Source organism: Kogia breviceps, chromosome X (genome assembly GCF_026419965.1).
Source record: "Kogia breviceps isolate mKogBre1 chromosome X, mKogBre1 haplotype 1, whole genome shotgun sequence".
Lineage (NCBI taxonomy): Eukaryota > Metazoa > Chordata > Mammalia > Artiodactyla > Physeteridae > Kogia > Kogia breviceps.
The window spans coordinates 64,656,321-64,668,764 of record NC_081330.1 but is presented as its reverse complement, the minus strand read 5'-3'; the positions used below and the strand labels follow the sequence as shown (position 1 = coordinate 64,668,764).

General features: G+C 37.1%; 1 protein-coding gene across 3 annotated transcripts in view; it reads right to left on the bottom strand.

Annotated features, from left to right (window-relative positions):
• BRWD3 (bromodomain and WD repeat domain containing 3) overlaps positions 1-12,444 on the bottom strand; it is a 128,621-nt gene that overhangs the window by 43,028 nt on the left and 73,149 nt on the right. For all 3 annotated transcript variants that reach the window (XM_059050745.2, XM_067023146.1, XM_067023147.1), the window contains 4 exons: positions 8,141-8,324; positions 4,716-4,809; positions 2,790-2,939; positions 35-111 (listed from right to left, as the gene is read on the bottom strand). In XM_059050745.2, the coding sequence (XP_058906728.1) occupies positions 35-111; positions 2,790-2,939; positions 4,716-4,809; positions 8,141-8,324 (505 nt within the window). The remainder of the gene's footprint in view (positions 1-34; positions 112-2,789; positions 2,940-4,715; positions 4,810-8,140; positions 8,325-12,444) is intronic.

Below are 12,444 nucleotides of genomic sequence, written 5' to 3'. Positions count from 1 at the left end.
ATGATTTTGACCAAATCAAAACCATTAAAACTACCTGGAGGAACTTTCACTTTGCCATTCAATAACAGGATCCTCTATAGAAGCATCACTTGTGCCAACTGTTTCATCTTCCTGCAACAAAGAGCCAGCAATTGAGATACATGGTTATTATTAACTAGCATATTATTAATTAGCATATATTACCTGTTTTATAACACTTTTTGTATTCCCCCCTCCAAAAAGAAGTTCTAGTTAAAATGTATGTAATCATTTTTCTATATATACTTGTAACTCATAACTAAGCCTACCAAGTATTTAAAGATTTCTAGCATCTACTATCTTACTGATATGAGACACCTTTTCTTATTTCAAAGATGCAATAGACTCCTTAAGAAATGTAAATATAACCCTCTTAAATTTTGTTAAAACCAGTTTTCTTTTTTTAATTGAAGTATAGTTGATTTACAATGCTGTGTTAATTTCAGATATACAGCACAGTGATTTGGTTTTTGTTTGTTTTTCATTGGGGTACAGTTGCTTTACAATGTTGTGTTAGTTTCTGCTGTACAACAAAGTGAATCAACTATATGAATACATATATCCCCTCCCTCTTGATTCAGTTTTATATGTATAAATATACATGAAAAACATATATGAATTTATATGAATATATATATTACTTTTCAGATACTTTTCCCTTATAGAAAGCCATTGTTTTAAAAAATATCTACACAAAAAAGATAAAAATACCTATATGCTCTACCAAGTTAATATACTCTCCATAAAAAAGTTAATAATCTTTTTATTATGTAAGATCTCAAACGTACCAAAGTAGAGGAAATAGATAACATCCTTGTGTACACAATCTCCAGTTTAGACAATAACTCACTGCCTATCTTGTATATATACCCTTACCAACTGCCTCATACCCCAGGGATTATTGTGCAAAAAAGCATTTCCACTATAAATACTTATTAAGATTATGATTTTTTAAAAAACATAACCACATTACATTAAAAAGATAATTCTTTTTTTTCTTTTTTAATAACAGCCTTATTGAGATAGAACTCACATACCATAAACTTCATCCCTTCAGAGTATACAGTTCAATGGTTTTTAGTATATTCAGAGCTGTTCAACCATCACCACTAATTTTAGAACACTTTCATCAACCCAAAAAGAATCCCTAAACTCATTAGCAAGGAACCCTCACTCCCCACTACCTCAAGCCCCTGGCAGCCACCAATCTACTTTTGGTCTTGGTACTCTTGTCAAAGTACAACATCCTTTGAACAACAAAATCTGTATCAAGTAATCTTCGTTTTTCTTCTCTCTTCTTCTTTTTCATGTATTTTTAATTTTCTTAACCATCTTAAATTGCTACATTGCCCTGAATTTCTCCTTGCCTATCTGTCTTAGTGGCACTCATGCAACAGGACTCTTTAATCCATCTACATTCAAAGTCTTTTAGTTTTAATTCTTTTAAGTCCATGGCTCAGAGGCAATAGTTGTTTTTTTTAATTTTTATTGGAGTATAGTTGCTTTACAATGTTGTGCTAGCCTCTACTGTACAGCAAAGTGAACCAGCCATACACACACACATCCCCTCTCCTCTGGATTTCCTTCCCATCCAGGTCACCACAGAGCACTGAGTAGAGTTCCCCATGCTATACAGTAGGTCCTCATTAGCCATCTGTTCCATACATATCAACAGTGTTCATACGTCAATCCCAATCTCCCAATTCATCCCACCCCACCTTCCCCCTTGTTATCCATACGTTTGTTCACTACGTCTGTCTCTATTTCTGCTTTGTAAATAAGATTGTCTATACCAATTTTTTTCAGATTCCACATATATGTGTTAATATACAATTTTTGTTTTTCTCTTTCTGACTTACTTCACTCTGTATGATAGTCTTGAATATGTGATCATTATTTTCAGATCAAGATTTTCATGGGTGGTGGGGAGAGAAGGAGGGATATCATTGATAAGAGTTAAAGAATTGTGAATGGTGGGAGAAGAATGAGGGTACCATACATTATCAATACATAATTAAACCCTCATTATTCACTTAAATACTATAGTTATTAAGAGAACAAAAGGAAAGGACTGGAGAAGAGAGGAACATGAGGAAAAGAACTGCTATAGTCTTTATTTCATTACCATGAAAAAGGTAGGTCTGAAAAAAATCATCACTCAGTAATCTCCATGACTGGTAAAGTCAACAATAACAGAAAACATGTATTTACGATTACACAGTCAACAAGTTCTGGAACTGTATAACTAGTTATCTCAGTTAATATTCCACTTCTTTCCATTTCTAGGCAGATTTGCTCTCACTCTCTTTTCTTACTGGCCCAAAGCCAAACTTTTCCTGGCATGTTTGATACCCTCAACCAAGATAATATCTTAGGTACAAATAAGAGAAGATATCTAAAGGAATTCAATATAATGATCAAATTTGCCTATTAAATGCCTTATTAATAAATAATACTCATAAGAAAGTCATTTAAATAATTTTCTATTAAATTGACCCTTAAAAGTAAAACCAAAGTTTATCAAATTGCTATTTCTTTCATGATATGTCGATTTTCAGCCTTTCATAGAAAAAAAGAACTTTGAAAAGGAATCTAGGTATCAGATATGCCTTAACTTCTTTGTGATTTTACAAGGTCTCGGATATTGACCTCATTGATAGTCTCACGTTATTAAACCTAGTTGAAAAACTTTTTTAAAAAGTAAACCCAAAGTGATGACACTAACTGGGAAACAAAAAATTACACTGAGTAAATAACAGCAGATATCTAACCTCTGAGGAGCTATCTGAGTCTTCCTGTGCACCTGAATTTTGACATGATGCTTGTGAATTATGCTCTATGTTGGATCGTGTTTGGTAAGTATGCTGACGTTTGCGTTGTGTCCTTCGTAAAGACCGCCCACAGCTAGGCGGATAATCATTCTATAAAACAGAAGGAAAATAAATTTTAAAAAATGAAAGGCTCAGTGAATATACACAAAAGAACAAATATAAAGTGAATCAATTGGGCTTGATTTGGAGTGAGGGTGGAGGTGAGAGATAGGAATAAATTCCCAAAAAGAAAACCCCAAATATATTTTTATACTATGTTTTTACATTAAAAAATATACTTCATTTTTATATATTTAACCCACTTCCATTTATACTGATTACTTTCCATATTTTGAAAAATTTGTGATCAAAGTAAACACAGTGCTGAATTTCTAAGCTGCAAGAATCTGCCCACTCAGAATTTACACATACCACATTATCTACAATTTATTACAGGATGAAACAAGATATCTATATCATATGTATGTATATGTATAATTCTTAATATAACATGTATTTCTTTAGTTCTATAAAAAACTACATTTAATAAATGAGTCAAAATAAAAATTTAATTTTTAATAACAAAAATGTAAAGTAAAAACTTTTATTCTATGCTTTACAAGTATAAAATATTATTACTGATATACCATATGTCAAAACTATAACCCTAATATGTCATCAGGAGTAAACAAGCTTAAAGGTCTTCTAAATCAGTATCAAGGGCCAGTTTCTTATCTTATATGTAAATGTTTCTCATTTTCAATATAAATAAAATGTTTACAGATCCAACCACCCTATTTATTAGTCTCAGACAAGTCTGATATTTGCCAAATCATCTTAGCAGGGAAAAAGAATATAAATCATGGATGTGAGTCATTCAAAATCTCTAAGAAAATAATCTTACCAGAGAACATCATATAAGCTAATAAAATCTGAATAGAAATTAAGAAAATGGGTATCAAAATGATCTAAGAATATTTAGAGATAGTCATATAATAATTACCTGAAATTGTATTTATCAATACTGAAAAGACACTTAAAATTCAGTACCCATTGCTTATATTTCCTTAATAATATTAAAATCAACCTAGACTTTCCAATTTACCATACTCTTCAGGAGTTATAGTTATTACTTTTGGGAACAAAACTATATATTCTTATGCCACTAGTTTGTTCAACCTCAGAATACTAGTAAGGCACTTAACATGCACCTAATGGAGTACAGGAATCTTATTCCCCGATTAGCAGTTTCTACTGGGAATATGAATCTTCCTAATGTATATAGAACAGATTTTGCTCCTGTCTAATTAGGTAGGCCAGGAGTAAGCCTAGGGCAGGAGTCTGCAAACTTTTTCTGTAAAGGGCCAGAGTACAAATATTTTGGCTTTGCAGGTCATATGATCTCTGTGGCAACTACTCAACTCCATATAGCATGAAAGCAATCATAGACAATATATAAATGAACAGGTATGGCTGTGCTCCAATAAAACTTTATTAATAGGAATAGGCAGTAGACCAGATTTAGTCCATGGACAGTTTGCCAACCTCTGGCCTAGGGTATCTGAACATTTGTTTTACATTGTGTTAGTGATCCAGCATTAATTTTAAAGTTCTACTTTAACCATATGAAAATGGTATTTTAATACAAATATCCTATACCTACAATGACCACATATCCTAGATTTGGGGGATAGTTCTAACTTTGTGTAATTTTATCCTTATTAATAATAACCATATATCTTCATTTGGTGTTTTAAAAAATAGTTTCCCTATATACAGACACCTATCGAAATAATCCCTTAATACATAACTGCCACCTTTCAAAAACCTGGTATCTGCAAATATTTACAAATAGTATATTGCAAAGTACTATAAACCTAAACTTACCCTTTGGGTAGCATAAGAGGGCTTTTTCTTCTTTTCAACTGTATAAAGACTGATTTCTATGTCACCTTTAGCAGTTCGACATTCTTCCTGAACCCTAATAACAAATCAAAGGTCAAAGTAACAGAAAATCATCAAAGAGCAAACCAATGGTTTATTTATTATTAGAGAAATGCAGATCAAAACTACAATGAGGTATCACCTCACACCAGTTAGAATGGACATCATCAGAAAATCTACAAACAACAAATGCTGGAGAGGGTGTGGAGAAAAGGGAAGCCTCTTGCACTGTTGGTGAGAATGTAAATTGATACAGCCACTATGCAGAACACTATGGAGGTTCCTTAATAAACTAAAAATAGAATTACCATATGATCCAGAAATCCCACTACTGGGCATATACCCAGAGAAAACCAGAATTCAAAAAGACACATGCACTCCAATGTTCACTGCAGCACTATTTACAATAGCCAGGTCATGGAAGCAACCTAAATGCCCATCGAAAGAAGAATGGATAAAGAAGATGTGGTACATATATACAATGGAATATTACTCAGCTATAAAAAGGAATGAAATTGGGTCATTTGTTGAGATATAGATGGATCTAGAGACTGTCATACCGTGTGAAATAAGTCAGAAAGAGAAAAACAAATATCGTATATTAACGCATATATGTGGAACCTAGAAAAATGGTACAGATGAACTGGTTTGCAGGGCAGAAACTGAGACACAGATGTAGAGAACAAAAGTATGGACACCAAGGGGGGAAAGCGGCAGGGGGGTGTGGGTGGGGGTGTGATGAATTGGGAGATTGGGATTGACACTTATACACTGATGTGTATAAAATTGATGACTAATAAGAACCTGCTGTACAAAAAATAAATTAAATTCAAAAATTCAAAAAAATAAAAATTAGATAACAAAAACACTTTTAAATATAAAATTGGACATTTTAACCATTTTAGGTATGTAATTCAGTGGTGTTAATGAATTTACAATGTTGTGTAACCATCATCACTATTTCCAAAACTTTTTCATCACTCCAAACATAAACTTTGTAACCATTAAGGAATAAGTCTTTATTTATCCTTTCATCAGCTCCTGCTAACCTCTAGTCTACTTTATGTCTCTATGAATTTGCCTACTCTAGATATTTCATATAAGTGGAATTATATACTATTTGTCCTTTTGTGTCTGGCTGATTTCACTAAGCATTATGTTTTCCATGTTTATCCATGTTATAGCAAGTATCAGAAGTTTTTATGGCTGAATTATATTCCAGTGTATGTATATATCACTTTATTTATCCATTCATCTGTTGACAGACACTTGAATTGTTTCTACAATTCAGCTATTATGAAATAATGCTACAATAAACATTGACATACAAGTGTCTGAGTTCCTGCTTTCAATTCTACTTCTAACGTTTTGAACAGAGAATTATTTCATATTGTTCTACTGCCAGGGGGTAGCATTCAGTTCATATATTAGCTATGACTCCCTTTTCTTATTACTGCTAAAGAAAGAAAAGGTGAAACCAAATTAATTTTGCTACTTGTTGGCTCAGCTGGTAAAAATGTTTTGCTAGGAAGATATCATGATTTGAATGGATTTTCTATGTTCTCTGTCAATGTCCTTTCTCTTTTCCAAATCTATTTCTAGTTGCTGTGCATCATCTGGAGTCAGTATTACAGTAAATGTTAAGGTTTACAAAAAAGGATAGGGATTCTAAGTTTGAAATTCATCCTAATGAAATCGTTTCAGCCAAAAAAGTCTACTTAAATGTTATTTCTAAATATACACTAAGCACTGCGTCTACTACATACCTATACTGCACTCCCAAACTGCTCCACTTCTGAGTTTCCTCAGAACCACTGTTGAATATTGGGTCCATGTATCACTGACATATTTAATCACATAAGGCCTCATGTTCTTACTTAATAGTATTTTTTCATATCTTCTAACCTAGACTATAAACTCAAAGAAGACAGAGATTATGTTTTTTCATTTTTCAGTATTCCCCAAAACATTTACCACAAAGCTAAGCAAATTTAAGATAATCTTTAAATAGTTGTTATGGAATGAACTAATGAAATAATGTGGAAAAACTAATGCATGGCTCAGCTAAATCAAAAAATATACCTTAGTTATTAGCCTAACATAGTACATTTTATTTTTTAACACCTTTATAGGAGTATAATTGCTTTACAATGGTGTGTTGGTTTCTGCTTTATAACAAAGTGAATCAGTTATATGTATACATATATCCCCATATCTCCTCCCTCTTGTGTCTCCCTCCCACCCTCCCTATCCCATCCCTCTAGGTGGTCACAAAGCACTGAGCTGATCTCCCTGTGCTATGTGGCTGCTTCCCACTAGCTATCTATTTTATATTTGGTAGTGTACATAAGTCGATGCCACTCTCTCATTTTGTCTCAGCTTACCCTTCCCCCTCCCCATGTCAAGTTCATTCTCTACATCTGTGTCTTTATTCCTGTCTTGCCCCCAGGTTCTTCAGAACCATTTTTTTTTTTTTTTTTTAGATTCCATATATATGTGTTCACATATGGTATTTGTTTTTCTCTTTCTGACTTACTTCACTCTATGACAGACTCTAGGTCCATCCACCTTACTATAAATAACTCAATTTTGTTTCTTTTTATGGCTGAGTAATATTCCATTGTATATAAGTGCTACATCTTCATCGATTCATCTGTCGATGGACACTTATGTTGCTTCCATGTCCTGGCTACTGTAAACAGAGTTGCAATGAACATTGTGGTACATGACTCTTTTTGAATTATGGTTTTGTCAGGGTATATGTCCAGTAGTGGGATTGTTGGGTCATATGGTAGTTCTATTTTTAGTTTTTTAAGGAACCTCCATATTGTTCTCAATAGTGGCTGTATCAATTTACATTCCCACGAACAGTGCAAGAGGGTTCCTTTTTCTCCACACTCTCTCCAGCACTTATTGTTTGTAGATTTTTTGATGATGGCCATTGTGACTGGTGTGAGATGATACCTCACTGTAGTTTTGATTTGCATTTCTCTAATGATTACTGATGTTGAGCATTCTTTCATGTGTTTGTTGGCAATCTGTATATCTTCTTTGCAGAAATGTCTATTTAGGTCTTCTGCCCATTTTTGGATTGGGTTGTTTGTTTTTTTTAATATTGAGCTGCATGAGCTTCTTGTAAATTTTGGAGATTAATTCTCTGTCAGTTGCTTCACTTGCAAATATTTTCTCCCATTCTGAGGGTTGTATTTTCATCTTGTTTATGGTTTCTTTTGCTGTGCAAAAGCTTTTAAGTTTCATTAGGTCCCATTTGTTTATTTTTGTTTTTATTTCCATTTCTCTAGGAGGTGGGTCAAAAAGAGTACATTTGAATTTACTTACTCTAAAAGAATATTACCATATTGACTCACCTACTAACCCCATTATTTAGTTCATTGACCACCACTCTTCTGCTCCATGCCATGAGATCTCTTTCAGTGGCCATCTGGCTTCTAGGAGCATTGTTATGCATTTGTCGGACACCTTCAATTTGACCACTACGTCGGAGTCCAATGTTTGGGGAAGAAGATATGTCCATATTTGGATTTCTCAGAGCTAAAACAAAAACAAAGGAAGGCACCACTCTCTCAGAAAAGGCACCAAACTCTTCCAGATCAGAGCTCTAAATAAAATAAGAGATTCAAAGACTGCTGGACAATATTGCTATCCTTTTTTTATACATTTTCTGTACCCCCTTTATGGTTTCTACAGTCTTATAGATAAATCAGGTACTCAATAAATGTTTAGTATCTCTATAGATCTTTTAATTTTTTTCAGAGGACTTTCACATCTGTCATCAACTAAATGCTCAGTAAATACAAAAGGTGTATTTAAAATATTTGGTAGATTCATAAATGTTATTATTCCTAGTTCAGAAAGCAGCTTTTTAATCTAAATTCTACCTTTATTTAGCCCATTGAAAGGTTTTTGAATAGTACTCCAATAAAGTTTTCAAAAATAGTATGAAAATATTATTTAAAAATTTTTTTAACTATCAAAATTTCATTTTCAAAATTGATAAGGAATGAAAGAAAGGGGAAATAAGCAATAGAAATTTTACTTTTTTTTTTCTTTGTGGTATGCGGGCCTCTCACTGTTGTGGCCTCTCCCGTTGTGGAGCACAGGCTCCGGACGCGCAGGCTCAGCGGCCATGGCTCACGGGCCCAGCCGCTCCGCGGCATGTGGGATCTTCCCGGACCAGGGCACGAACCCGTGTCCCCTGCATTGGCAGGTGGATTCTCATCCACTGCACCACCAGGGAAGCCCTTTACTTTTGTTTTTAATCCTCCAGTAAGGTCCCTGTTTATTTTTGTTGTAATTGCAAATAAAACAAAACTGGAAACTTAAACATTAAACTGTTAAAATAAGCACCAGAAAAAAAAAAATGAACATTGCAAAGAGAAGTTAGTGGGGTCCATTTGACTAACAGCATTTCAAATCTAACCACAGAAACCTACCATTGAAATTACTGACCTCTAAATCAGCGTTCTAAGAAATGTTTATGTCTTAGGAACAAAAAGCCTGGATATATAGGATTATCAGCCCACTTCTTACCTTGTTCCAGGTTAAGGAAAGCTTACCTGAGCAAGGTGCTCCAAATGATATGAACAAAGAATGTTTTTATTTTAATTTTATGGGACACTAAAGAAATCAGAAAATGAGTAAAAGACCCTGTGAATCACCTCAAATTTAAATCACCTTATTCATTTCTGTGGACTCCAAAATGTAACAATACCCAAATAAATGACGTCAATTATGCAAATATAAAAAGAAACACATTTGCCAAAATCCCACATTACAACTGCATTTTAAACAGAACTAATAGTTCTTGATAAAAGTAAAACTGGGGGAGACGGCTTAAAGACGGCGGAAGAGTAAGATGCGGAGATCTCCTTCCTCCTCACAGAGACATCAGAAATACATCTACACGTGGAACTTCTCCTATAGAACACCCACCGAATGCTGGCAGAAGACCTCAGACCTCCCAAAAGGCAAGAAACTCCCCACATACCTCGGTAGGGCAAAAGAAAAAAGAATAAACAGAGACAAAGAATAGGGACAGGACCTACACCAGTGGGAGGGAGCCATGAAGGAGGAAAGACTCCCACACACTAGAAGCCCCTTCGCGGGTGGAGACTGAGAGTGGCAGAGGGGGAAGCTCCAGAGCCGCGGAGGACAGCTCAGCCACAGGGTGCGGAGGGCAAAGCGGAGAGATTCCCGCAGAGGATTGGTGCCGACCAGCACTCACCAGACCGAGAGGCTTGTCTGCTCCCCCGCTGGAGCGGGCGGGGGCCGGGAGCTGAGGCTCGGGCTTTAGTCGGATCCCAGGGAAAGGTCTGGAGTTGGCAAAGTGAAAACAGCCTGAAGGTGTAGTGCACCACGGTTGTCTGGGAGGGAGTCTGGTTGAAGTCTGGAGCTGCCGAAGAGGCAAGAGACCTTTTCTTCCCTCTTTGCTTCCTGGGCGCGAGGAGAGGGGATTAAGCGCGCCACTGAAAGGAGCTCCAGAAACGGGCGCAGAGCTGCCTAAGAGACAAGAGACTTTTTCCTGCCTCTTTGCTTCCTCGGGCAAGAGGAGAAGGGATTAAGAGCACCACGTAAAGGAGCTCCAGAAATGGGCGCGAGCCGCGGCTGTCGGCACGGACAGTAGAGATGTGTGTGGGACGCTAAGGTTGCTGCTGCCGCCACCAAGAGGCCTGTGTGTGAGCACAGGTCACTCTCCACACCGGCCGTCTCGGGAGCCCGTGCAGCCCGCCACTGCCAGGGTCCCAGGACTCAGGGACAGCTTCCCCAGGAGAACGTGAGGCACGCCTTGGGCCTGTGCAGCATCACGTCGGCCTCTGCCACCGCGGACTCGCCCCGCACCCGTGCCACTCCCTCGCCCCAGCCTGAGTGAGCCAGAGCCCCCGAATCAACTGCTCCTTTAACCCCGTCCTCTCTGAGTGAAGGGCAGACGCCCTCGGATGACCTACACGCAGAGGCGGGGCCAAGTTGAAAGCTGAACCCCAGGAGCGGTGCGAACAAAGAGGAGAGTAGGAGGTCTCTCCCAGCAGCCTCAGAAGCAGCGGATTAAAGCTCCACAATCAACTTGAAGTGCCCTGCATCTGTGGAAAACCTGAATAGACAACGAATCATCCCAAGTTGAGGAGGTGGACTTTGGGAGCAAGATATACTATTATTTTCCCCTTTTTCTCTTTTTGTGAGTGTGTACGTGTGTGCTGCTGTGTGAGATTTTGTCTGTATAGCTTTGCTTTCACCATTTCTCCTAGGGTTAGACCGACCTGTTTTTCTCTTTTTTTTTAATAGAAACTTTTCTTCCAAATAATTATTTTTTATTTTAATAACTATACTTTCTCCTACTTTATTGTCTTCTCCCTTCTTTCTTCCTTTCTTCCCTCCTAACCTCCTTTCTTCCTTCCTTCCTCCCTTTCTTCCTCTCCACCTTCCTTCTTTTGTTTCTTGCTTTCTTCCTTCCTTCCTTTCTTCCTTCCTTCCCTCCCTCCCTCCTGCCTTCCTTCCTTCCTTTTCTTTCCTTTCTATTTTTTCTCCCTTTTATTCTGAGCCGTGTGGATTAAAGGGTCTTGGCACCCCAGCCAGGCACCAGGGCTGTGTCTCTGAGGTGGGATAACAAACCTCAAGACACTAGTCCGCAACAGAACTCCCAGCTCCATGCAACATCAAACGGCAAAAATCTCCCAGAGATCTCCATCTCAACACCAAGACCCACCTTCACTCAAGGACCAGCAACAAACAGTGCTGGACACCCTATCCCCAACAAAGAGCAAGACAGGTCGACAGCCCCATCCATTAGCAGAGAGGCTGCCTAAAATCATAATAAGGCTACCAACATCCCAAAACACACCACCAGACGTGGACCTGCCCACCAGAAAGAAAAGATCCAGCCTCATCCACCAGAACAGAGGCACTAGTCACCCCAAGCAGGGAACCTACTCAACCCACTGAACCAACCTCAGCCACTGGGGACAGCCACCAAAAACAACGGGAACTACGAACCTGCAGCCTGCAAAAAGGAGACCCCAAACACAGTAAGAAAAGCGAAATGAGAAGACAGAAAAACACACAGCAGATGAAGGAACAAGATAAAAACACACCAGACCTAACAAATGAAGAGGAAATAGGCAGTCTACCTGAAAAATAATTCAGAATAATGATAGTAAAGATGATACAAAATCTTGGAAATAGAAGAGACAAATTGCAAGAAACAGTTAACAAGGACCTAGAAGAAATAAAGAGGAAGCAAGCAACAATGAGCAACACAATAAATGAAATGAAAAATACTCTAGATGGGATAAATAGCAGAATAACTGAGGCAGAAGGATGGATAAGTGACCTGGAAGATAAAATAGTGAAAATAACTACTGCAGAGCAGAAGAAAGAAAAAAGAATGAAAAGAACTGAGGACAGTTTCAGAGACCTCTGGGACAACATTAAATGCACCAACATTCAAATTATAGGGGTCCCAGAAGAAGAAGAGAAAAAGAAAGGGACTGAGAAAATATTTGAAGAGATTATAGTTGAAAACTTCCCTAATGTAGGAAAGGAAATAGTCAATCAAGTGCAGGAAGCACAGAGAGTCCCATAAAGGATAAACCCAAGGAGAAACATGCCAAGACACATAATAATCAAACTGTCAAAAATTAAATACAAAGAAAATATA